Source organism: Ochlerotatus camptorhynchus, unplaced genomic scaffold (genome assembly GCF_037179485.1).
Source record: "Ochlerotatus camptorhynchus isolate MF236.1 unplaced genomic scaffold, CSIRO-AGI_Acam_v1.1 ptg000391l, whole genome shotgun sequence".
Classification (NCBI taxonomy): Eukaryota; Metazoa; Arthropoda; class Insecta; order Diptera; family Culicidae; genus Ochlerotatus; species Ochlerotatus camptorhynchus.
The window spans coordinates 327,358-353,656 of record NW_027040878.1 but is presented as its reverse complement, the minus strand read 5'-3'; the positions used below and the strand labels follow the sequence as shown (position 1 = coordinate 353,656).

General features: G+C 38.2%; 1 protein-coding gene across 5 annotated transcripts in view; it reads left to right on the top strand.

Moving 5' to 3' along the window:
- The first annotated feature begins 6,525 nt into the window (after positions 1-6,525).
- The window catches only part of CAH2 (Carbonic anhydrase 2), a 112,448-nt gene continuing 92,674 nt past the window's right edge, over positions 6,526-26,299 (top strand). The window contains exons 1-2 of one of the 5 annotated variants that reach the window (XM_065233166.1): positions 6,526-6,741; positions 24,783-25,067. In XM_065233166.1, coding sequence (XP_065089238.1) covers positions 25,004-25,067 — 64 coding nt within the window. In that variant the 5' untranslated portion in view covers positions 6,526-6,741; positions 24,783-25,003. Of the gene's footprint in view, positions 6,862-24,703; positions 24,726-24,782; positions 25,068-26,299 lie in introns of those variants that run through there. The other 4 variants (XM_065233164.1, XM_065233163.1, XM_065233162.1 and 1 more) reach the window with 4 other exon arrangements.

Below are 26,299 nucleotides of genomic sequence, written 5' to 3'. Positions count from 1 at the left end.
CATCTTTTTCCTATACATTTATCTTTATTTTACCATTATTTGCAAACACCAGGTCTTAAAATTACCTTTAATTATAAGAAAAAAGTATTTAAATTGCACATCTCTTGAATCAAAATCCGTACAGTGTTCTACGATTGAATCAAAATCCGTACAATTTTGAATCGAAATTTGTACACTGTGTTGAGGATGAATCAAAATCCGTACATGCATGTAAATCGATCTAAATCAATGAAAAAAAAAACATGTTGCTGTCTTGAATAAAGTATTTTTTAAGAAGTTGCTTGGCTAGGAGTCCAAAACATATATACTCAAATACATTAGTTTACAGCATGTTTGAACTTTGTACGCTGATGGTCATTTCCCATGTAAAATCGTGCGCTGAGTCCAAAAATGTAGTCCAAAAAAATCTCAGTAGGACAGTTTTTGAGATATAGCTTAAAAATGAAATCTCACTTTAAAAAAAAACGTGTTTACTAAAACCACAAATACCTCCGGCTGTAATGAAGTAATATTAATTATTTTAACGCCGAATTAAACGTGATAAAATTTGATTTCGATCATTACAAGACTATTTTTCCGTGAGAGTAATGGTAGAACCACAATAAACATTTTTAATTACATTGCTTAAAAAATTAGCAGAAATCAAATTTTTCTAAGGAAAACTTAAAAAAAACTATTAACTAATAACAATACCACTAATCTCACTGACAATTGATGTTCAATTGATTGAACGAAAAATTTCTTACCTCTAATTTAGCGTTAAAATAATTTATATTTATATTGTTGGATTCTGCGCACGATTTAACATAAGAATCATTTGTCAAAGGTTCAAGTTCATTTTTTTACTTAAATTTTTTTAACTAGTAATATCAGCGTTAGATTAATTGATGCTCCAATCGATTCAAAGGAAAGGTAACTGATTTCTTTTTATTTAAGAAGGTGACTGCTCTGGATTTTTATGCTAACTAATATCACGTTTAAGGATTCATTTCCTCCAAATTTTATTCTATACCAGTGCTTTGGGTTAAATATTATTACTAGAGTTTACCTCCGATCACAACTTCGAGGTCTTTGAAATTTGACATGTGATAACGTGCAAGATGCGCCATACTTTGGAACTTGGGGGCACTCCAACTCAACGCTACAAAACATTATTAACCGTGACTAAGCTGGCGGTGTAGCTTGGAAAATGTTGTCGAATCAATAATAGCAAACTGAAGAGAAGACTGCCGAAACATCTTTAATACACCGATAATGGAAACGCTCCACCAACCCACTGGCATCAAGCGATAGAATAAGCGGTTTCTATGATGGTAGCCCTATAATGGCGGATAAGTGAAAAAAAAAATACAACCATCTTCGAAACCAACAAAAAAAAGACAACGAATTAACATCAAAGATTAGTTTTTCGTTTTGTGCATGGAAAATAAAATAAACGTTAGTTAACTACTAAAACTTAATTTAATTTAAAACGTCAAGAGAGTAATAATTGTTGCCATTGCCTTTTCAAGTTATAATGCTTTCTTGCTTCCAGCTTTCTTTCCTCTTCTTCCTCTTCTTCCTCCTCTTCCTCTTTCGCTCAACCTTTTTCTTTTGTCGTTCCTCAATCCTTTGTTTCTTTGCGTTCTCTTTATCAATTTTCTCCCGTTCACTTTCATGTATATTTCCGGCCATTCCTCGCTGGTGGCTACTGTTGGGAATGCTCTCTTGCCCATTTCTGTCTGCTCTCTGTAATCTGTACATGCGTGTTGGTGTAGGGGAGCTGCGCTGTTTTCCTTTTGGGCTGGTTCTTGACGCTCTTCATTAAAAGATATTAATAATATAACATTTACAATAGGAATAAAATAAGAGAGTAGCGATTCAATACGGCATCTCTTATGGTGGTGAATGGAACGGCAAAATCCCTGGATGCTTCTCGGTAAGATTTCTCCGCACGCATCATTGCCACAGTCTTCTCCAAATCCTCCGGCGTGTATTTAGCTTCCATGATCTACTGAAAAACATTGAAAACATTGGATAAAGTGGAGTCGTCATTGTTAATCCACAAGTGTACGGATTTAGAATCAGCTGTTATATATGGATATATATATATAAATACCATATGAATGATCCATTGCTTAGAATTGAGATATAAAACGATAAACACTTACGTTTCCGATCGACCTTCAGGAAACTACTTGCAAAAATCACTTAAATACGCTTAACAACTGGAAGTGAATCCGAGTGATTTTCTTAGAAAATCGTTAAGAACGCAACCGATTGATAGAAATGCACGACACATGAAAAGGTTTTTATTTTTCTTATTTTAATTGCATGACATACTGCTTAATTGTTGACGTAAACATCAAGCTAATGCATGAATGAACATGAATATGTATTCATGTATAATATTTACATTGTTATGATGCATATAAATAAACAAATTCAACAGGGTGTACGGATTTCGGTGCTGTATGGATTTCGGTCCCGCACGGTATCAATACTAGCGTCCAATTGGTCGAAAGTGATAAATTTATAGAGAAAATCAGGAGATGCTAGCGGTACGTAACGGAGACGTTTCCACTTAACTTTACACAAGTTTCTGATCGAACTTGGACGTCTGTTCATTTGTGAAAAAGTTATTTTTCAGGCATAACATTTGATAACGGCACAAAAGCATTTGTAAACAAACTTTCTAAGACCCTTTACACGCGAACCAAAGTACGCTCACGCAAACCAATAACATCATCGGATAGGGCCAACCATCACCTTTCCGAAAGTGGTATTGGTTTGCGTGGGCGTACTTTGGTTCGCGTGTAAAGGGCCTTAGAAAGTTTGTTTACAAATGCTTTTGTGCCGTTATCAAATGTTATGCCTGAATTTATAAGGTTCTGAAATAGTTTTTATGAAGAAAACTTGTAGACTGAATTGTATTTATCTAAAATCATTTTGCTTGATCCTAACTCGTTCAGATTTATGGCAGCATTTATGGCGGCAATGTTGCCTACAAAATGTTAAACGTCAAAGTTTGTTTATCTTTCGATAGTTGCGCTGTGCGATCCAGCGTTCTTCCAGGCGATTCTCTCCCGATGGTTTGGAAGCAGTTACTCAGGGAGTGTGCGATACTGTTACTGATTCCCGAAAAGATCGGCAAACATACTTTTGAACATAAAAACCAATAAATGATCCATAAAATATTGGAAAACGTTCCATAAAAAATATCCAAATGATCCATAAAACTTCGGAGAAAATCCTTAAAAAAGTGTAAATGATCGATAAAAAATATCAATATGATCCATATTTAATGTAAAATTTAGCAACACAATTGTAAAAATGTACCGCTAAATTTCTAAGGAATGAGCATTGAAATTGTACGAATTACCCATAAACATATTGCAATTGATCCATAATACATTCAGCAGTGAACCTTAAACTAAAGAAAGTGACCCATAAGAAAATCATGTTTGCGCACTTAAAAATGTAGCCATGTTCGTATTAATGAAAGCAACTTCCTCAGAGCAGTCTCGTTTTGGACAGCTTGAAGCTGAAATAGGTTTTATTAAACTAATATAAAATCAAAACCAATCTTAATGCTTATAATAAAACCTTTTTCAGCTTCAAGCTGTCCAAAACGAGACTGCTCTGAGGAAGTTGCTTTCATTAATCCGAACATTCTTGAAGAGCAACATCGGATATAACCTCAAAATGTCAGAGGGATCAACACCACCGTTTGAGTGAAGAACAGAACAGCGATAGAAACTGTACGCTTTGTGAAGGCCATGACCACGTAGATGATATGGTCCAATGTGATGTCTGCGATTTCTGGACCCATTATAGTTGTGCTGGTAAGACAACAGCTGTAAAGGAGGTTCCGTAGACGTGCTCTAAGTGCACACATATGCTGGAGGTGGCAAAAGGAACCAAGAAGTCTGTCCCAAAGAAACCACCTAGCAGAAATAATAGAGCGAGGAGTGATACCGCAAACGAATCTGGAAAAGGAAGTACCAATGAGGTCAGCCTGGAAGAATCCCTAGACCAGTTACTGCAGGAGAAAAGCGCAAATAAGAAACCGTTGGAGGAAGAGAAATTCCTCCATGAAAAGCGATAGGAGGCTGAGCGGGAGATTTTCAAACCGAGAGTTATCTTCCGTCACTCTTCCAACAAAGATTTGGCTAGATTTAGCATTTAGGGATTCAATTATTATTTCACTTAAGCACGGAAACGATGTAGAATGAGCTACTTACTAGTTACTTAGGGTAAATCATGTATATAGCGTTTAGGAACAAATTGTAGGTTACCAGATTTTAGGATCAAATTGTATTATCTAGATTAAGCAAATATAGGGTTATTAAATTCAATATTTACACGAATTCCACCTCCAACGGTTAGTAGCTACATAGAGGTAACTTTAAGACCAGAAGGTCCCCAAGAAATGTGCTCAACTTTTTGGCTAAGCTCTGGTACTATCTTCGGTCCCAAGCTTATCGATGCACCCCTATAAAACACGAGAAAATCCACGAACCCCTCATTTTACCTGTCAAACTTCCATAGCGAATCAAAACAAACATTGTGTAGTACTAGAATTTTGACTAGAATGGGGTACGTTAATCGATTTGCTTGGGACCAATAGGCAAGTCAAGTTGTGAACCAATATAAAATCGTTAGTTTCGTATTGATTGTTGGTAGCTAGTTCACTACAAATAACTACAATTTAATTAAATGATAGGTATAATATTATTATCCTTCGAGATATCATTGTCATAAATTTGGTTTTTATTCAGTTTGAGGATCCATCCTTAAAGTTAAATTTGTAAACATAAGAGATTTTATGATACACTTTTAAAAGCCTTAACAATATATGCTTTTGCTCTCATTTAAAACCTAATGGTTTTATTGTTGCTTTTATAATGATAGGACACGTTTATAGAGTATTTTATCAATACTTTAATAAAAAAACCGCTACTGAAGTTTATGATTGATTTATAGAACAGTTGTATCAAAGATGAATACTAAGATGAAACTGTCGGAAGAAAAACTTTTCATTTCAGAGTCCTTTTTCACGGTCCCTTTCATCCAATGAATATTCAAATACTGAAATAAACACGAGTGTTCACCGGTTGGTTTTATGGTGGGATTGAGAGCTATTTTAAATTTAATTTTAAAACAAGGCAGTTGCTGACTTCTCGCCAGAATGTAAAAGGTTTTTAAAACAGCGAAATGGTAAACTACTAAGCAGGAACGTTTTACACTGTGAAATGCTGTATTCAAACTAAATGGATTGTTCATTGCCATTATAAAACCATCATAAATCAGAGTGGATGCCAAATGATTGCAGAATTGTTACTTGGGTTGACTAGCCAAAACGTCCTATGTGTTTTTTTTTTCTATATTGTAGCATGAAATAAAAAGTAAAATTGTGATTTTACCATTTCTGCTGAATTTCCAGCGTCATTTTTCACTGACTACATTAAAAATAGTATTGCAAAATTTATTGTTTCTATAAAAGTTAAAATAATAATCTGTCGAACTTCAACTTCGATTTTCTCAAAATGGTGGATATGTTACATTGGTCTATTTGAAAAGTGAAGCGAGATTTGTATTTATAATCATCTTCGTTCTTGTTTTTCTACTTCCAACAGTGCGTTTAAGTTTCAAATTGAAACAGTCCATGTGAAATACAACAGCATTGCGAACGGCCTTAGGGGTTCAACTCTTTTTCACCTTTTTGCCCACCTCAAATACTCACCATACAAAATAATCTGTAACAAACTCCATCAAAATACATAATTTGTCATTTCATAAAAAGAAAGTCATTAGATAACTGTTCAAAAGACAGTTTTAACGTGTGAAATGCAATGTCTCTTAAATTCTCTAAAAGTAGTTGCACGTTTAATGAGTATAGGCATCGAACTGAAAAGATTTATTCCTTTAAACAATGAATTTTGTAGAGCACTGGTCAAGAAATGTGGTGTTCTTACTTCATCTGCGTTTCTAGTATTATATCTATGCAAATCACTTCCCCTTCGATCACACAAATATCGAGCCAGCATACCGATTTCCATACCATTAGTTTGTAATTTTTTTTTAACGTAGATTTTTTTTTCAAAATTCACATTATTAACTGCTCAATTTTCCCCCGGATTACGGTACGTACATTATTTTCATTCTGAACCATCCCGCCGCTCGGGACGCAAAACAAACCATTTTCTCTCTTTGCGAAATATGTGCAAAGCAACCGTCTCAGCAGCCTGAGAGAGGGAGAAATCAACCAACGAGCACGTTGTCATACAATTCCGGCAAGAGCGCAAGCTTCCTTCATCCAAGTGGGTGCAACTGGGAAAAGAGACGGCATGCAAACAAACCCCCGCCCCCGCTAGTGTAGCTGGGATGGTTGGGATACCGTCGAGCTTTGCAACCATGCCAACAGTTGATGATAGTGCTATTATTTCACCACTGCACCGGGGTCCGCGTGCCTCTGAGAAGTGTGAACTAATCGACCGAACTGACTGGCGGACGACTTGTTGAAGCCGCTTGGGGTAGCCTTCATTCAGTGCTGGTCATTCTGTCAACGCGCGCGGCTGGATCGACGATTGAGACGGTTGACAGCTGTTGGCTATCGGAGAAGAACCTCGAACGGAAAGTTCTTACCGGACGGAATCCCGGCTTGATCAAATACCATTTGGCGACGTCAGGGCAGCTCAGTCTTCGGTTGGACGTGATCGCGAACGGTGTTGCTTCAAGAACATCAAGTCCCAAGGGAAGGTACTAAGCTGAATAACTTACCACTGCTGTTCCACTGCAACTGTCCGAGGGCAAAGAAGGAAGAGAAAAGTGCATTGTAAATGAGGTGAAAATTGCGGTGGTCAGTTCAGTTGATGATTGGTATGTGTTGCGAAAAAAAAAAAACGCAAGGCCCATGGATCGCCGCCTTTAAGTTCGCGAGTGGGTGGGAATAAAAAAAAAAAAGTAGTGCAGCGAGGCAAAGTGAAAGTGAAAAATGTGTTCGATTGGCGGATGATGGTTCGCACGAAACAGACACCCTCGGCGGCGGCGGCGGCGGCTTGTGTGTGATTGTGGGGTCCGTCCGATGTGGGATCGTGACAATGCCGGCTAATTGGACTTTTATTGATTTCGGTGTACTTTTAATGGAGACTTTGCAATCGACCGCTCACTCGTTCGCTGTTTGAAAGTGATTCATTTTTTTCTTGTTCTCGTTGAATTGTGATTATGGATCACATGCGGAATCGGCGTGATTGGGGATTTTTCTTTGTGGGGTTACGGTGAGCCATTAACCGACGGGCAATTGGCATTTTGGAAGGGGTTCTACGGTTCCTCAATTAAATTTAATTTATGCTGAACCGATGCATCGAAGCATTATCATTTTTTTCATGTTAAGTGATGTATTTTTTTGATGATCCTGCAACGCTTGGTGAATCAATTCCTTTCATGTTTCAATTTTTGGGAAGTTTGTTTCTAAGGTATTTATTAGATTTTTTGACTGGTACGTACGACTGGTATTCTTTTATATGGCTTTCTCAGTCTAGGGTAATCCAAACAGTTAGTTTTGCATTTCCCAACGTTTTGGCCGTTTATTGTGGCCTTTTTCAACGGTAAAACAGTGTACTGTTTGTCGTCAAATTTTGTTTGTTAGTTACAAATATTTTAAAAAAATGTCCTATCGCTATAAACCAAAGAAGTAAATACAATTTTGAAACAAAACAAACAAATTAAAGTTTTGATTATTAAATATTTTCGAAACATGCACTTCGATTAATCAAATCCAACATTAGGTTTTCTTTGGCTGCCGTTTTTGGCGCTATTCCACAGTTTTTGTAAGTGACTTATTTAGGAATATTGTTGGTTTTAGCGAAGCAATTTTTGCAGAACATAATTTTTCGCTAGAAAATTTATAAATAATATTGGTTGTGCCCTTGATATTTCATGACAGATTTTAAGGGGGGGAAGCCATACTTTTTAATAAATATTTCTAACAATGAGGGATCAAACATTCGTCCAAGATCAATTGTCTTTTAAACAGACGGCTCTAGATGGGATAATCGAGTAGGAGCAGGGGTAGCAGGTTTAGGAATAAATATTTCAATATCCATGGGCTGCTGGCCTACCGTGTTCCAAGAAGAAGTCCAAGCAATTCTTGAATGTTCTTAAATTTGCTTGCGTAGAAATGATAGACATTCGAATATCTGCAGCTAGACTTGGATCATCTCAACAATTTATAGGACCAGAACCATTCTGTGGAGTTTCTACTTGCTCTCGTAGAATGTAGGTCAAGAAATGGAAAAAATGAAAGAAGAGACCAATTGGAATAACACTCTCATTGCTAGGCAGTCGAAACGGTTTATTGTTCGTTTTGTTAGCTATCTAGATCTGAGACGCAATATACTTTCGCCCAGACCCTCGCCCTGATAAGCCAAACCCCTAAACACTGTTGTATCCTGTCATGATTGTTTCGCTATCTTCGTTTACAAATATGAACCGGATAGTGATAATATCGAAACTTTTTGCTGCATTAGAGAGAAACAGGCAATAGATGCCATTGTTTTAAGCGAGAATAAGAATCCCCAATAGATATCTCTAGAACAACTTGAAACGTGACGGTAATTAGCTGCAGTCAGATATTTAAAGTACGACAAAGGTCATAGAGATCATGCAATTTTCCAGATGTTCATTGAACAGCCCTGAGGATCCCGGAATTTTCCTGAAGATCTTGGAACTACTCTGAAGTTCACGTAATGTTCGGGCGATACACCCGGAATGCCGATACGAAGGCTTTCTTAATGGCACTACTGGCCTCTGAGCCCAGAAAGTTTTCCACACTGGCACGAAAAATCTTAGCAACCCGTCTGTAACCCGACAAGCAAGAGGGGGAATTTCGTACCGCGTACAGAATGTGTTTTTCTGTCTGACACGTTTATTGTGGTCGAGATGTTGATCGTAACTGATCCATCTCCTACATACGATCTACTTTTCCCTATATCACAAATTGTGTACATTCTTTGTGATCGGTTATCGTTGGTTTCGAACTATGTCGTATTATCGCTCTTCGCTGCTTATCTCTTGTGTACTTTCAGTATAGGGGAAATGGCTCTAATATTGACCTATGGATCTAAGATTGGGCCCATAGATGATGATTAACGCGTCATTGGGATGGTACTAAGGGATATTTTTGGTCGCTATTGAAAATTTAGTCGATTTCATTATATCCATATCCCCTATAAGGAAATAAGATTTGTTTCAATTTAGGGTTCACTGCTCATAGTGGCAATAGTAGCAGTGAATTCCTTTGCATGGTAATAGGTATAATTGTTTAGTTGGTGTAGGTATCAACGAATTCATATAGTAATTTAGTTTATCAAAATAATACAACTGCATTAGCTGTAATACGTAGCTTCCCTAAACATCTCTAAACTTTCGTGAATTTGTCTGGACTTCCTCGAAGTTATCTGGACTTCCATAAAATTCTCTGGAGTTCCCTGAAGATCTTGTACATCTCTGAAATCTTCAGAAGTCCTTCCCACATTTTCCCTGAATTAAATGGAACTGCCTTTCAGTTCTTTCAAAGTTTTCAAAACTACCCTGATGCTCATGGAATTTCCTGACAATCTTTATACTTCCCTGAACTTCTCTAAACTTCTACAGAAACTTAGTAGTTTTAAAAATTTCTCAGAAGTTCTCCAAACATCTTAAAAATTTATATTATTTCCCTGAAGTTAATAAACCTGCTCCTGAGGTTCTCTGCTTCTCCTTAAATTTCTCATAATTCTCCTACAGCTCTTGGTACTACTCTGAACTCAATAGAACTTTCCTAAGAATTACATGGAACTGGAATGATCCTCACTTCGGAAACATCTATGAATCTCCTGAAGTTTTCCTAAAATTCTCTGGACTCCTGTGAAGTTCTCGACGTTTTCCTGGAGGTCTTTGTACTTCACTGACATTTTCGGAACTTTTGTTGGATTCCCACAATTTCCCTGGTAAAATAGTTAATGCAGTTCTTAGATTTTCAATGGAATTCTTACATTTTCCAGTAGTTCTTGGAACTGCCCGTAAATTATTTAAACTATTTATTCAACATATTAATTCTTCCCCCAAAAGTACAGTCTTTCCTGTTGTTATTGTAACTGCTAGAACATGCTTAAAGTTCTATGCATTGCCTCAAATTTTTCAGTTCTAATAATTATTAATTCTATAACTATTCCTTTCAGGAAGTTTTCGGTGCCTCACTCAAATTTCCTGAATCTTCAAATGTATCGGAAATTTTTTCTGATATTAATTAAGCTTCCCTGAAGAGCCCGCAGTGTCCTAAAAGTTATCGGAACATTCCTGAAATTTTCTAAATATCCCATAATTCTTCGGAACTCCTTGAAAGAGCTTTCCGTTTTCGTGAAGTAAATTGAAATAGTCTGGAGTTTTCTGATCATCCTTGTGGTAACGTTTACATAAAAAAATGGACTTTTTTTTCGGATGGTGATAAAAAAGCTAAGACAGATAATTTCTTTTGATAAATTTCCCATGGAAGGTAATTATTTAAGCTTACTTGCAAAAAAATTCTACGCCCTCGCGAGCGGCCTTCCGGCAGTTAACCGGAACATTCGCCATGGCGGACGAAAACATGCGTGTAGGCATATTTTTGAGTTCTTTCTTCGTTTTATTTATCAATTTCTCCTCAATTGTTATCAAAATCTCCAAAGGGCCTGTTCATAAACTACGTTGACCCCCCTCCCCCTGCGAAGACAATTGTCCATACAAAAAAATTAAAATTTGTATGGACCGTGGATAATTGTCAACCCCCCCCCCCCCCCTAAACTGTCTACGTAGTTTATGGACAGCCCCAAAATTGTTGGAGTAGATCTAACGCTTCAGATTGGCCCAGAAATTCTCTATGGGATGCAGCTGGGGGACGTTGAGCGGGTTCGATATTCAGCCGCTCCATCTCCTCCAACGATCGCTTCGAGTAGTAGGCCGACGCCAGATCCGGCCAGAACACCGCGTCTTCGCCCTTATGGTATTTCTTGATGAACGACGCAACTTCCGGCAGGCATTTCGTACTATAAATTTCCCCGTTCACGGCCAGTCTGGAGCGAAAGAAGAGCGGCTTTGACATCCCCTGCTCGCTGATTGTCAGTCACAGCAGCACCTTCTTGGGGAACTTGGTGTGTGAAATGAACTTCACCTCGGAGCTCACTTCCTTCGTGGGGGAAGTAAAATACGAAGTGCCCTGCCATACAGGGTGAGATAGGTCTCGTTGTCCATCATCACCGGCACGTCGCAATTCGCCGGGAAAAACGAGTTGACCATCTTATTCAGCCGCTGCCGCTGCGTCATTGCGTGCAGCTCCGAAACCTGTGGACGTGACTTCCGCTTCCTTACATGTATGTTCATGTTCGCCAGGTACTTTTTCACTGTTGGGCCGGTTGCCCCGATCTCTCGGCCACTTTTCCCTCGGTCTTCCTCTTCAACATCCTTTGGAGCTTCTTGTCGCTCAGGGTCGTCGGTCGTCCGGAACCAGGCTTTCTTTCGATGCTCTGATTGTTGTCTAATAGTGCCAAGATGTTGTAGATGCCGGAACGGGCGTATCCGTTGTCCACAAAGTGCCGCACGATGTCCGTTTTCGACGCGGCGGGGTGCCGTTCTTTGAACGCGCACACTTCTGAACGGAGTTGCTTCACTGTTTTTGCCAGAGTTGGTTAGAGTTCGACTGATACAGCTGTCAAATTTTGTCTGCTCATGGGTTACTATGATTGATGCTGCATTGGTAGTTTTGTCAGTGCGGGTGAAGGGAAACCCATTAAAAAACGACAATATTTGTCCATTTTTTTAAATGCAAACGTTACTCGGAACTTCCTTGGATATGAAACTACCTAAAAATAAATAGTCTTCTTTGAAGTTTTCTAGACTCTCTTGAAGATTTTAGAACTAGTTCATTGTTCTTTGTTTGTAACAAAATTCACTTAATTCTATGTCTATGAGACTATCCGAGAAGATGAAGTAATGGTCTGAGCAGAGGTGGCAACAGTACATTTTTTGAAAAACCATCGTCCAGAGCGAAACAAAACAGCCAGCATACGGGCGGCCGTTTATAACTACATTCCAAGCGAACAGCGGAGATAGAGAATAAATAAAATCTCGCAGCCTGATTTTTCCAAACAGTTTATTGAAATGAAATTTTAGCTGCAGGCTTGCGTGTGACAGTAAATTACCAACTCCCTTATTTACGCATAATTTTAACATCAATGCTTATGAGTGGTCAGTCTTCATTCTTATCTTTTAATTCCATGCAATAAACATCAAATAAATGCAGTAATTAGCCAGAAATCAGCAAAATTCTACACGACATAAATTTATGTCGCGCGCGCCGCCGGTCCTGTCTGCTTCTTTGTGCGAAAATGTTCTGTCGCTGGCAGAAAACAGTTTAGAAATGTCATGACATTTTTGCCGCTTGCCAGTTTGTTTTTGTGTGTCGTCACAATGGTTATCGCAAAAAGTATCAAATGTTAAGCAAAAAATGTTAAACTCCAGGACTCGTGCCACCACTGGGTCTGAGAGCATGTTGGAAATAATCCCCAATGCGAAGTTGATTGCTGCCAGCTCAGCGATAAAAACGGAACAAGGTTCCTTGAAACCGGAATTGAAGTTGTTTGATTACACATTTCCCTGATGGCCATGTAGCTCGAAACTTTGCTGAAATTTTCAGAAATTTCCTAATGGTCTCAGCAATTTCCATGAAATTAATTAGACTTTATTAAGGTACTCTGATCTTTTCTGATGCTCTTGAAGCTCCCTCGAAGTTCATGGAAGTGTCCCAAAATAAATGGCGCTAAAGCTTTAAATTAGCCTGAAGTTCTGTGGACTTCTGTGGACTTCTCCGAAATATATCAGCTGTTGTCTAAAGTTCCCTGGACACTTGTTGCACAATTTTGCTGCTTCTCTCTGGGCATCAAACTGTACCCTAGCAGCACACTTGTCACTGAACAGTTGTCGATACTTGAATGTAACTTTTTTTAGTCACAATCAAGCTGCAGAAAATTATTATGATGGACGTGTGTTGCTTGGGTATGTATCTAGCTCCAAATTTGCTCGGTCGCATTTTTTCTCCTACGATACGAAATGAAATCAAAGTTTGATGCAATTGGTTCACAAAAATTAGAAAATTTCAATGAAAATAAAATGGTGCATATATTTGTTTTCAAAGTTTATCACAGAGAAAGAAAATTCAAAAAATGTTCCCACGCAAATTTAAAGAAATGATCAAGTGGGGGAATTTACGTATTCTCGGCAACCTAAGCAACGACACATACATATGCAGTATTTGTTTGTTTACAGTCTTTTGATGTCCACTGCTCTAACAATTTCAGTCGAAAGAATTGTCAAAAACTGTTTTGAAACGCTTTTATAAAGCTCCAAACTTCTCTAGTGAGAGCGACTATTGTGGGCAACATCTTTTTATTCGGCAACCTTTCTATTTGAGCTGCGTGTTAAACAGCTGTGCTTTTATCGGCAACTAGAAATCAGCAGCATTTTGTAGTGCGTGTGTATCATTTCAAGAAAACCCTGCTAGATTGCTTTTTACTTTCTGGGGTAAAAATATAATCAAATTGAAACTGAAAGCCTAAAGAATCGTTTGAATGCATTCAGGGAAGTGTTTTCGTGAGAAAATCCAATGAAATTAGCGATTCAATTTCGGTTACCGAAAATAGTCTGTCATGCCGAAGCCGTCATTTTCTCTATTCGCGATGAGTTTCTGACGTTTTTTATCTTAGCTACTTAACATAAACAGTTAACATATAGCAGCTTTAAATTACATTTTACGATTAATTGTTAGGTGACAGGTCATTGTTTGAAAAATCGGCAAAAATTGCTACTTTTTTTTATGCAAACCAAGGGGTGGTCACTCTCTCTCCTCAAAAGGCCTGCGTTCAATCCCACTCGGCGCCGCCAGGATTTTCTGAGGCATAAATTCTCTGATCAAGCCTTTCTTTCCAAAGGAAGTAAAGCCGTTGGTTTCCAGTCTATGAGCTGATGGGTCGATAAGCAGGGTCCAGGTGTGGGAGCTACCTCCCTGGCGTCGGTAGCATTGTACTCAGTATGGAAAATAAATCAAGAATCACTCTACACACTAATTTTGCTTCAAATTTTTTTCTCAGTGTGCCTCAAGTGTGCCGCAAATGTGCCGCAACTGTGCTGGCAGGGCCGACAGTGCCGAAAGCGTCAGTCATCGATCTAACTTTGAATTTGTGAATAATTATATGTTTGGAAACCCGGTATTTTGACAGCTGTTTAGTTTTGATCGCTGAAACCGAGAATAATACTTGGAGTATCTAAAGCGAGACACGGACATTAAGCAGCTGAATGTATTTTCTTAGATTTACGAAACGTTGATGCACCGTTTTAACTTTGTATGCTGTAACAGGCACAAAATAACTCACGACGAGCAGCTTCAGTTGGAAGGTAATTCTGGCTGCTACAATGTTTTGGTTTGGCAATTGAACTTCCGGAAATTAGTCCACAATCAGTTGTTCGCAATGTACGGAACGGATTGAGCTCAAATGAGGAAATGTGGAAGGGTTTGCAAGTCTGCGTAAAGATATTGATTACGAAGCTGGAGGATATCATACATCCGGGAGGGTTAAGATATTTTTCGAGGATTAGGCCAATTAGATTTCTTAGAGAATCATTTTTTTCAAATGGGGTGTTGCTATCTTTTTTTATGATTTTTAGCCGTAGGCTAGTTCATCACATATTGGGTGTTGCTATCGTTGTTAAACATGCGATGTTGATAATTTTCAGCACAGTAGCGATTATCCTGGTTTTGGTATGCACGGTGGTCTGAATGTGAGAATGCAGAGTCTTGCGCGGAATGATGTACGGCTGTGGACAAGATTTGCGCTGACTATATGTTTTTAGACAGGACTTGGAGTAAATTCAGGGTTGCGGTTTCCTAAAATTGAATTTTGTCAACAACTATACAGGGTGGCCAGATATTTTTTTTCATTATCGGTAGCTTCTCAAAACTTGTATCGGTAGTTATCGGTAGGCCGTATTAAGAAGGCTTCCCCGATACTTGAAACCTTTGTGAGCGGGGGGAATTCTGCTCCAGGACAATATACTGTCCTTCAGTTTATCTGCTTTAAACGTGTCGAAATCAATATTTCTAATTCTGACTACACGGAAAACTAAACATTGGTATTGAACATTTTTCAAGATTACAAAAAATCGGTGATTCTCGGTAGGAAAAGTGAAAAATCGGTAGTTTTTAACCTTTGGTCTGTGAATCCCTAAGCGTCCCAAAAATTGGTAGGACTACCGAAAAATAGGTAGGTCTGGCCACTCTGCAACTATGATTATCAAATGTTTGACACACACTGATTTTTTTTTTTAGTGTAATTTTCATTGGGATCGCGCAAGATATTTTTACAATAACAAAATTAATGATTTTTATCTGAAATTTGGTTCTTTAATTTTGAAAAATGTATCATTTTTTATATATCATCTGAAAGAGCTTTGGTTTTTGAGCACAGCGATGATTTTTAAATCAAGATTTAAAGCTAAATAATAACTTCACTGTTTGACACTTAACTAAGGTCATTTTTGCAAATTTAATCGTACGTATTTGAAATAGTTCCAGTGTACCAATATTGATGAAATGTTGAGTTTGGGTGCCATTTTTAATGCAGATTACGAATATGCATTTTCCTCAAAACCCTTAAAGATCCCAATTCACATCAAATTCCAAGGGGAGCGACTCTATCTAAGATGCAGGAAAATAGTTGCTTTGCAGTTGTGTGATACGCGTACACTTATTAGATAGATGAAACATTGATGAAGATTTTGAAGATTTCCTGCAAACTGGTGGAGAGCGACGTTAGATAGATTTAGATGCAAGAGATGAAAAAAAGATTTTTCGTAGATTGATTTGCTATCGTGAGACTTGAGGATGATCTTAAATTGAGATTTAGATGTGTCGCACCCCATGTAAAATTCACATGATCACTTTAATTCTATGTAATAAATTACATAAACTTCATTGGTCACATAATACCCCGTTCACATTACAGTGTATATCACGTGATATACGCTGTCTTGCAATGAGCATTCATACATCTAGTTTTCACTGGAAATCCTATGTATGAGTGCTCATTGCAAGACAGCCTATATTATGTGATATAGGCTGTTATGTGAATGGGGTATAAGGTTCATGTGATTACGTGGTGCGATTCTCAATAATGAGATCACATGAAACTTATGAAATTTAAAGGATATTTCCTATCGCAATTGTGATTTATTTTTTGAGTGCATGAGCACTGCGCAGACGCACAGATAGGGCAGTACTGCCAGAAACATTAAAGATCATAAAAATTTCTAACCATGGGTGCCAAACAGTGCCAATGAGTGTGCCCAGGTGAGATTATATGTGGTGTTGGCCCACTGTGCGGAGTGACCAACCCCTTGATGCAAATGTTCATATTTTTATGCTATGTGGAGCAAGGTGATGAATTTGCTAACACTAGCTATATGATTATAAATGAAGGTTGAACACGACGAAATCCGGACACGGAAATCTTGTTTGAGTTTGAAAATGCGGTTTTTTTTTTAAAGTTCAATGTAACAGCTATACATAAGTAGATATTATGCTTATTTTATTACCATTGTTTCAGTCTTCCTATTTACCATGGGCCATTGCTCGCAATTTTCTTTGTTCACGTCCCATCATCTTTTGCACTAAAGAGCCTGAATTTATAAAGAGGCGACATCTTATACATTTGACAGGTCTTCTGCTCGATTGGAATGACTTTTCCTATGACTTTTACAGACAACCGATTGTTCCAATTTTGACATCTCGTCTCTTTATTAAATTCAGGCTCTTTATTTTGCACCAGCCCTGTTCTCACTTGCTTGGCTGCAAAATTCCTTTTCCGTTTGATGTCCTTCAGGTCAATTGCAATTTTACCCTTTTTTTAGTAAGTGCACAATTGACCAGTATTCCTCAATTGGCCTTAGTTCTGGAGTATTGGCTGGATTCATCTCCTTGGGATCCACTATGACGCCATTTTCGCTTTATCACTGTTTCGTGGAATTAGAGTAGTGGTAGGTTGCCAAGTCTGGCCAGAATAGGCAATCCACCTCATGCTGCTCCAAAAAAAGGCAGTAGTCTCTTCCGTAGGCACTCATCCTGGTGCTGGTTCATGGTCCCAGAAGTAACGAAATTTTCATTCTTCCGGGGAAGGATGCCTAGGAATTTTATCGAAAACTGCCAGGCAGTACGATTCGTCGTCCATAACCACGCAATCGAATATTTGTTAGACCGGGTTTTCGTTTCGAGCGTGCAGGATCGAATCGCGACGTGCTTGCTCCGGTGAAGCCATGATGTAAACAAATGAACTTATCCTGACTACCTATGCCTACTGTGATTTTACACACTATTAGCTTGATTCAGTGATATTTTGAAAATTTGTGCTCAAAAAATGCCTCAATGGCAGCGGATTATGCTAGGGGGAAGACGGCTTTCACTCAGAGTTGCTCAGAGTTACTCTGATTTGCTCTGGAGTCTGATCTAATTTGTGACTAAAACAGAATTAGTAGGGCATATAGATTTGGAATCTTACCATGCAAATGTCAGTTCGATAACGAAACGAAAACAATGGATGAAGACAATAAATCGATGCAATATTTAAATGAGGAAATAATCTCGTTTCCTACCCGTTCATTGAAGTTTTGGCAATTTTCTTAAATCACTCTGGTGATGGCTTTCTGCAGGGCACTTTCCTCTTTGCAATGGTAATGAAATTGACCTAGATCTTGCTACCGTAGAGCTGGGCATCCAGATGCTTAGAACAAGCGAATTGATATTCCCTTCCTGCTACCAGCTCCGGTGGAGACATGTACTTGAAGATGAGTCCTGTGAGGGTCTCGGTTGCTAACATAAAAAAATACAAACGTACAAACTATTCCACCAAACCCCCACATACGCCCCTTAGCCCCATTTATTTTGTACCAAAACAGCAACGTTATTGCGTGATGTTTGTTTTGATCTCCGATGAATGGAGTGTATTTTACGGCATATCTCACCGGCTGAAAAAAATTAACGTTCCTTTACACCGAAAAAAAAAAGTTGCTTGGGCTGCGCTGTCAAAACAATTGAGATAATAAAATCGTTCATCAGAGAACAAAAGAGTTCCTCATACTTACTCTGAATTGCTCTTAATTTCTCACTGTCTTCCCCCTCGGGATAATGTGTCCGGATGTTTCCGTGTTAATCCTTTAAATAACGTAGATGGGTAAGGCCTGGGAGGCACACGGCATTCATTTTATAGCTTTTCTTTATGTCATGAAAATTTGAGCTGATGAAATCAAATCAAAATAGGCGTAGCAATATTGCCTGTTTTACTTTGAGCGTGTAGTGCTTGTTTGACGTTGTTCAGTGCAGCGTTGCCAGATATACCGATTTATCGGTATTTATACCGATTTCCGAACTAGATACCGATATACAGATAAGATTCCTCAGAATACCGATTTTTGAGATTTTATACCGATTTATACCGATTTATTTTTAAATAATCCAATTTATTATTGACTGCCCGCGCATGAATTTCGGAGAAAATGTACCTTATGTACCTTATATTTTTTTAGCCTTTAAATTTCTAAACAATCATCTCTAAAGATGCCTTATGCTTGATACTCTTTCGACTAATGTTTGCATTTCCTCACCGTTTTTGGCTACCCATTAATCGAAAAATAGTCGATGGCTTTCGATAAATTAAAGACAGTTCCATTAACTTCTATTAATATTCAAAAACACGGAAATTTAAGAAAAGTCCAGTGAACTCCAGGAAACATCATAAATATTTTGGAAACTTCACAAGTCCAAAAAAACTTCAGGGAAATTTTATGGTCTTCATGGACTTTAGTGAAGTTCAGAGAACATCAGGACAGATCAATAAATTTCAATGAAATTGCTGAAATCATAAAGGAGTTCCGAGAAACTCAGGCAATTTCCGAAAACTTCAGCAATGTCCTGAGGAGCTCATGCAAATTAAGGAAACGTAAGGGAAGTTTCCCGAACATTAGAACATTGTGAGAACATTTTATGGGAAGTTCGATGCCTTGTAATGGCAGTGTCGAAAACTTTTAAAAATTAAAAAATCGGGAATGTGCTGCTAATTCAAGAAAATTGTGAGAACACTTAGATGATTTCGTAATCTTCATGAAAGTCCAGAGACCTTCAAAGATGATTAGAGATATTCCGGTAGCCTTATTATAATCAGGGAAGTTCCGAGCGCTTTAAGGATGACCAGAGAACTCCAAAAGAGCCCCTAATTTCAGGAAAATTACAAGAACTTTTAAGGAATGTCGAGGAATTTTGGAATATTTCAGGAATGTTCCGAAAACTTCAGAGAAATTGCGGAGCCTTCGAGGATGCTTTATGAATATCAGGAAAACTTTCTGGATCATTATAAATCCCCCAGGAACATCCCAGGTTTCTTTCGACTGTTCCGTAAGCGCTCTGGCTTCCGACTTTCTTCAGATGTTTCTTCCAGTCTACCTTAAGAAGTTTCTGTCAGCGTGTCCAGGAAGTTTCTTTCGTCTTCTCCAGGAAGTTCAATTAATTCTCCCAGAAATTTCATTCGTCTTCTTCTGGAAGTTTAACCATAAGTCAAAGATTTTTTTGATCGACTTCTATTGGAAGGTTTTTCCGAACTTCTTTTGGCTTTCCCTGGATATGGCTTATTCTGGAAATTTACTTCCGGTTTCCGAAACTTTTCGGGCTTCCTTTGGATGTGACATCCGATTTTTTCCTATAGTTTATTTAAAATTTTGCCACAATTGCAATTTTGTGTTGCAAGTTTCCCGGATGTTTTTCCAGCTTTTACCGAATTTTATTCAAGGGAGCTTCTTTCGTCTTTCTCTGGATGTTTTTTTCAGCTCCATTCAGAAGCTAATTCAAACATTCCCCGGAGTTTCTTCCGGAATTTTCCGATCATAGTTCAAAAATTTTGCTTTGATTAACGGCTTTCTCAATCTTAAAACACTGCAACGACTACGATGTAATATGCCAGACATTTCGGCCATGGGTTGTGGCTTTTTTCAAGGGAAAATATTGTTTGTCGTTGTTGTGGCTGATTTTCCATATTTTGGTTTCATTAAATGATATTTAATTAAAAAAAAAAACACTGCTTGGTCACAATTTTGATCACCACTTCAGGACAACGAAAGTTTTAAAAATAAAAAATTAAAAAAAAAATATAGTGCAAAACAAAGAAATTCCCCTCAAATTCCAGTCGTCACCATCGTTTAAATTTTCGCTTTCAAAAACGGCAAAATATAAAATTAAATAAATAGAAAATACCGATAAATACCGATTTTTTAATACCTTTGATACCGATAAGCTTTAAAACAATCTGGCAACGCTGGTTCAGTGTGCAGTGAGAAAATGTACTTTTCTCTTTTGTATTTCAAGACCAACAATTGAAATGGCCTTAACTCCATTTTGTAAACGAACCTTGTAAGGCCATTTTCTCGCGAAACGAAGTCCGCAACGGTAAACCAACATAATGAACAGGTAGGGGAAGTTCTCCTCTACCCGATTGTGGTTTAGGTTTGCGAATGAAGGTTTCGGTTCACGAGAAAATGGCCTTACAAGAGAAAATGGAGTTAAGGCCATTTCAATTGCTGGTCTTGATTTTATCCTGCCACCAAAGATTTTGTCAAAAACCTTGGTCATAGGTATCTTCCAATATGGATATAAGTTTACACATGGTATATTCAATGAATGAATCTAAAAAACGGTGTCTCATTGAATAAGATAGCTAGAAACGACAGTTTGTCAGAAATTAGTTTACGCAAGATTTCAACACCGCACCACCTTCTACATTCTTGTTCAATTGTAAGAAAAGCATTGTCAAACTGCTTGGCTCCCAATGACAGTTCTTGACAGCTTGTGCCTGGCTCCTTTTGACATTTATATGTTTCGATTCTGGGTCTCCCTCCCAGGTTAAGGCAATTCAAATACATGAGTTCAAGAGTGCTTAGAAGACATAGAATTATAAACCACGTTAGAATTATTTTAAATTAATTGACTACCCCCTTGATTTCTTTTCTCATTTTACAGCTGGTATAATCAATTTGACAAACCGATGTCCTACTATACCACTTGAAATCACTTAATGGGGTCGATTTTGATGGTCGAGTTCTACATATGTTTTATACACCGACTCTGCATTCATCAAGGTCGAAGGTTGCGTGCGGAAAGTTAATTTTGGTTTTAAAGGCTTGAAGCTGCAAACTTTGAAATAAATAATTTCACACGTGACGGAATCCATCTTTGAAATAGAGGATCAGACGTAATCAAATATTTCGTGTAAAATTAAGTGCTCCAAGACTGAAAAGTTCGTTAGTCGACGAAAAGTACGTTTGATTGAGTTGAATTTCGCGTGTGTTATGACTCAATTTTATGTCAACATTGACGCTCCTATATGTCAGTCTCAGAGCATCTAAATTAACATGATTTTTTTTTCGAAGTGTGTGGGAGGGAGACCCAGACTTGAATCATATAAACGTCAAAAAGAGCCAGACACAAGCTTTGAGGAATTTTCATTGGGAAACACGCAGTTTGACGATGCTTTTTAGAACAAGAATACAGAAGGCAGTATTGAAATCTTGCATTAAGTAATTTTTGACAAACTTTCGTTTCTAGCTTTCTTATTCAATGGGACACCATTTTTTAGATTCATTCATTGCTATATGTACACTTAAATCCATATTGGAAGATACCATTAACCAAGGTTTTTGTCAAAATCTTTGGTGGCATGGTAAAATACAAAACAGAAAAGTACATTTACTCACTACACACTGAACAACGTCAAACATGCACTACACGCTCAAAGTAAAACAGGCAATATTGCTACGCCTATTTTGATTTGATTTCACCCTCCCAAGCTTGAAGTAGTTGTCTTTCGCGCAAACAAAACTACATACTTATGGCGGTAAGCTCCAGCTCGGATTAACTTTTAATACCGTTCCTGTTTGGATCTGCAAAGTGTTTGCTTAGAGTGGTGTTAATTAACTCTAAAGCTGGGTTTAGACTAGGCAAGTCAAATGATCAACTCAGTTGAATTCCATTGTCTTGAAAAGTTGAGCCTGGTACAAACGCCAAAATATAGACCACATCTCCACCCTCTATCGGTCAAACGTTGTAGCTCCGAACGAATTTAATAGTCAATATATGCGTTTTTCAGGGTGGCCAGGAAGATGAAAATTAGCCGGGAAAACCGGGAAATATCTGGGAATTGGACGGGAGAACCGGGAAAAATTAAGTAACTTGAAACATTAATACACGGTCACATCAATTATAATTATAATTCTAATAATAATTATAATTCTGATCGAAATGACGTCTGAGACGAAGTGGTTTAGAAAAGTAAAGTAATTCTGGGAGAAATATACACGATATTTTTTTAGTACTTTTGAGCAATGTCTTAAAAAGTATATCGCCAATATTTATAATTATTTTATAATAAAGCTCATGAAAAACTTCAACTTTAGAATTAAATACTTGGACACTTGTCCATGAAATTCAAATAAAGTTCCGGCAGAACTTTCAAGCCACATGAAGCAATCCACACGAGTCTTTATTAGTAACAAAATTTAATGTACGTAAATATGAAATGGTCAATGGCTCGAATAAATCATAATTTTTATATTTATGCAGTGCATCAACATTCTATCCTAACATAAAAACAAATTGAAGAGTAATTTCCTGGATTCAAACCCGTGTATTCGGCATGCTATCTACGAACGCTAACCACTGCACCACGAATGCGTTGGAATACCATGCGGACAAACACCAACTTAAAATTCATCAAGGTGTTGTGTTTCGTATTCAAGTCAGTCAGCTGGCACTGAAAACTCCAACAGTAGGCGGGACAACAGCTCACTTTATTATATCTCAGATGACGCAGCGGCTCGTGCGCTCTCACGCAGAAGAACTGGATTTAATTCATCAAACAGCTCTAATTCTACTACTAATGCTGATAAATCAATACACATTAATATCTGCCTTTAGAAATAACTTTCATAAAAGTGCGAACTAAACATAGAATTGATGTAGAGAACAAACACCTTTTTGATATATTTTCAAATTCCGCCAGAAGCTGCTTAGAATGATCTTCAATTATGATATCGGAACTTTCAAGTTGTTATAACGACTTAAAAATGAGGCTGCTTAGAATTCTATAGACCACCACCAACCAAGCTGCTTAATCCACAAATAGCCTTTTATCAGAACTTTTGGTTACTTGGGCTGAACCTTATTTGTACGATGGTGCAAACATTATCACGCATACGGTACTTCAAATTTCCGCGTACATCGTACGGGTTAAGCAAAGAAGCGTGCGTTTGACTTTGTACTGTCGCATTAATGGCCCTTCGCCCATTTTCAACTACTATTCAATTTTCATACTGCCGTACTCTCACGGAACCTACTTCTTCTCACCTACCCTCTTCTAAGACCATTGTCTAGCTAATAAAAAAATATAACACCAAAGCTTCAACCAACTCTTAACAAAACTGCTCTAATCTTATACATTTATGCGAAATCTTCGTTACTTGTTGTTGATTAGTTGAATGACATGGTTTACACGTTCAATTCACGTTCAAATCAGTTGAATTCAACTGACTTGATAAATTTACTTGTCCTGTCTAAACCCAGCTTAATGTCGACTTCAAAGCAGCCTGACATTCTTGATCGGAATTTAATCCTAGGAAAATACCGGTTGGAGCTAACCACCATTAGAAAATGATGTAAATTTAGGTGCTCTGAGACTGACACATACGAGCATCAATTTTGATATAAAATTGAGTCATGATAAACGCAAAATTCAGCTCAATCAAATGTACTTTTGATCTTTTCAGTCACGGAGCACTTAATTTTACATGACATGTTTGTTTACGTCTTATCCTTTATGTCAAAGATGGATTCCGTCACGTGTAAGATTAGGTATTTCTAGGTGTGTACGTACTATTAAGTTGTTTTCACCCACGGTCAACTTCAAAGTACGCAATATTAAGTTGTGCTTAGTCACTCAATTAACACATCGGATTGATTCGTTTTTCTTTTTTGACAACAAACGTGAGAGAAAATGAAAGGCACAACTCAATAGTAAGCTTAAGGAACTCAACTGTTGGGTAGTTTTGTTTTTCTTTTCGTGCAGACCTCTGGATCCCTACATTGAGTCTATTCTAGTCCAAATGTTTCTAGAAATTTAAATTTCAATCCAAAATGATTATAAAAATAAACAAATTCCATCTTGAAATATGTGCATCCATCATAGATACAGAATGCACCCATTGCATGCAACAAGGCTTAGAGAGTTTGATCATGGCTGACCCCTCTGACCTTTAGTCAATTTCAATCAATTGCAATCAGCGATTTGCATTCCCTCTAGAATTATAAAGATACAACTGTCACTTCGTTGACCGTAGCCTGCCCTGACCCGCAGAAGCTGTTGTTCAAGATCACGAAAGTGACCCACATCCGGTCGGCGTGGACGCGGTTAGCCCAGAAAGAGGCAAACACACAAATTGATTCCGATTAGCTGTTGTCTGATATCACGCCGGCCGGCTGGCTGGCTAGCGGCATATTCCATGAGCCGTCTGACTCCTTCCACGAGGCATCCCATTAACGAATCAAACCAGTCCGTGTAAAACAGCAAGCCGAGGCAAAATAGGGCGGTGTAGGTGTTGGTAGGACGTATAGCGACGGTCATAATAAAAATATTTCCACTAAATAGGCTGTTGCGCGGTGTTGTAGTGTTTTGATTATTGCGTACTCGTGAAAAACGGAAGCTTGTGGCCAAAAACAGAACTGTGAAGTCCGAATTGATAGTGAGTGTGAAGCGAACCGACGAAGCATATCATATCAACCCACCAGAGTCTGATTTGGAAAGTGTTGGAGCAGAGCAGAGTGACAACAAAAACAATAACAACATCAATAGCAACAATAGCAGCAGAGATGGGCAAACCGACAACGAAGAGTGGCAATTTTATGCTAATAGCATCAATTGTGATATTATCAGGTAATTTTTCAATTTAACACTTTGTTAGACGGTGCGAGATAAGGCGTGGAGATGAATGGAAAAATCCAATCGCTCTGCTGTATGTCTCGGATGGTTTTGGTTTTCGAATTAAATTAGGCGACGGTAATTCCTAGCTAATTGATGTAAAACATTTAACCGGATCTGCAAAAAGTCACAGGCACTGTACAATGTTTAAAGCAGAGGCTTAAATTTCACCAAATCGGTTCCGAAGCCGGGCGGTTGAGTAAGTAATAAAAATCGCACTCGGTCGACCTTGGGTGGGTGCTCGTCGTTTTAAGTTCATCGTTTAGTTGCGCCAAATAGATTTGGCCCTGGTCCAAGCCAAATTAACAGTGCCGTGAGAGAAGTGAAAACCTAGGTGCAACATCTGTTGTTCCATTCCTGGCGTCGGCGTCGTTCTGCTATCCGATTTCAAGCAGCTTCAAATGCCGACTTGATAAATTCATCATATCGTATTATGGGATCATAAATTTCATTCACTTCTCACTTTGATCTACGATGGTCACAGGAGGTTGAACTCCGCGTCGTCAAGTGCTCCGAATAATTGATTGGATTAATCAACATTGTACGAACGAGCGGTAATGGTGGAACGTAACATGCTGGTTGATCGTGTGTACTGTCTACTGTCACAAGCTAGTCATATGTAGATATCTACAAATCTACATGCCACGCTAGACTCTCTATAGTCGCTCTGACCGGTAGCTAAGCGTAATGGTCACAAATTGAGTGTGCAGATTCGCGCAACTTTGCTTTTTTGGCACTCGTTTTAGTTGGTAGGTTGCATGCGGTTACGTACAGTAGAATCACGATGAGGCTGGGGGATTTGGTAAACTACCGTATGATAATGCAATTTCCGACGAGAAGTGATGCTGGGTTCGGGAGGTATAGAGCTGAATTGGAATCTCTATACAATGCAACAATCAGCATGATGATCAAGTTCAAGCCTAAATGAATCGGCAGTCAATTATTGATTGACTTTCTCGAATCTCGATTAATGACAATCCCAGGTTATGCTATGAAACTATGAGCGTATGGGAAGATCCTTTCTTTGAAGATACATTTACCATGCATCCTGGAGCCAGTCTTGATTGGGTGCTGACTAACGAATGTATTATGATGGGTGATTCTGAAGGTGATTTCAAAACGGCCATGACGGACGATGACTATGACAGGAAAATACAGAAAAACGGTTGCTGTTGGTATCGGAGGGT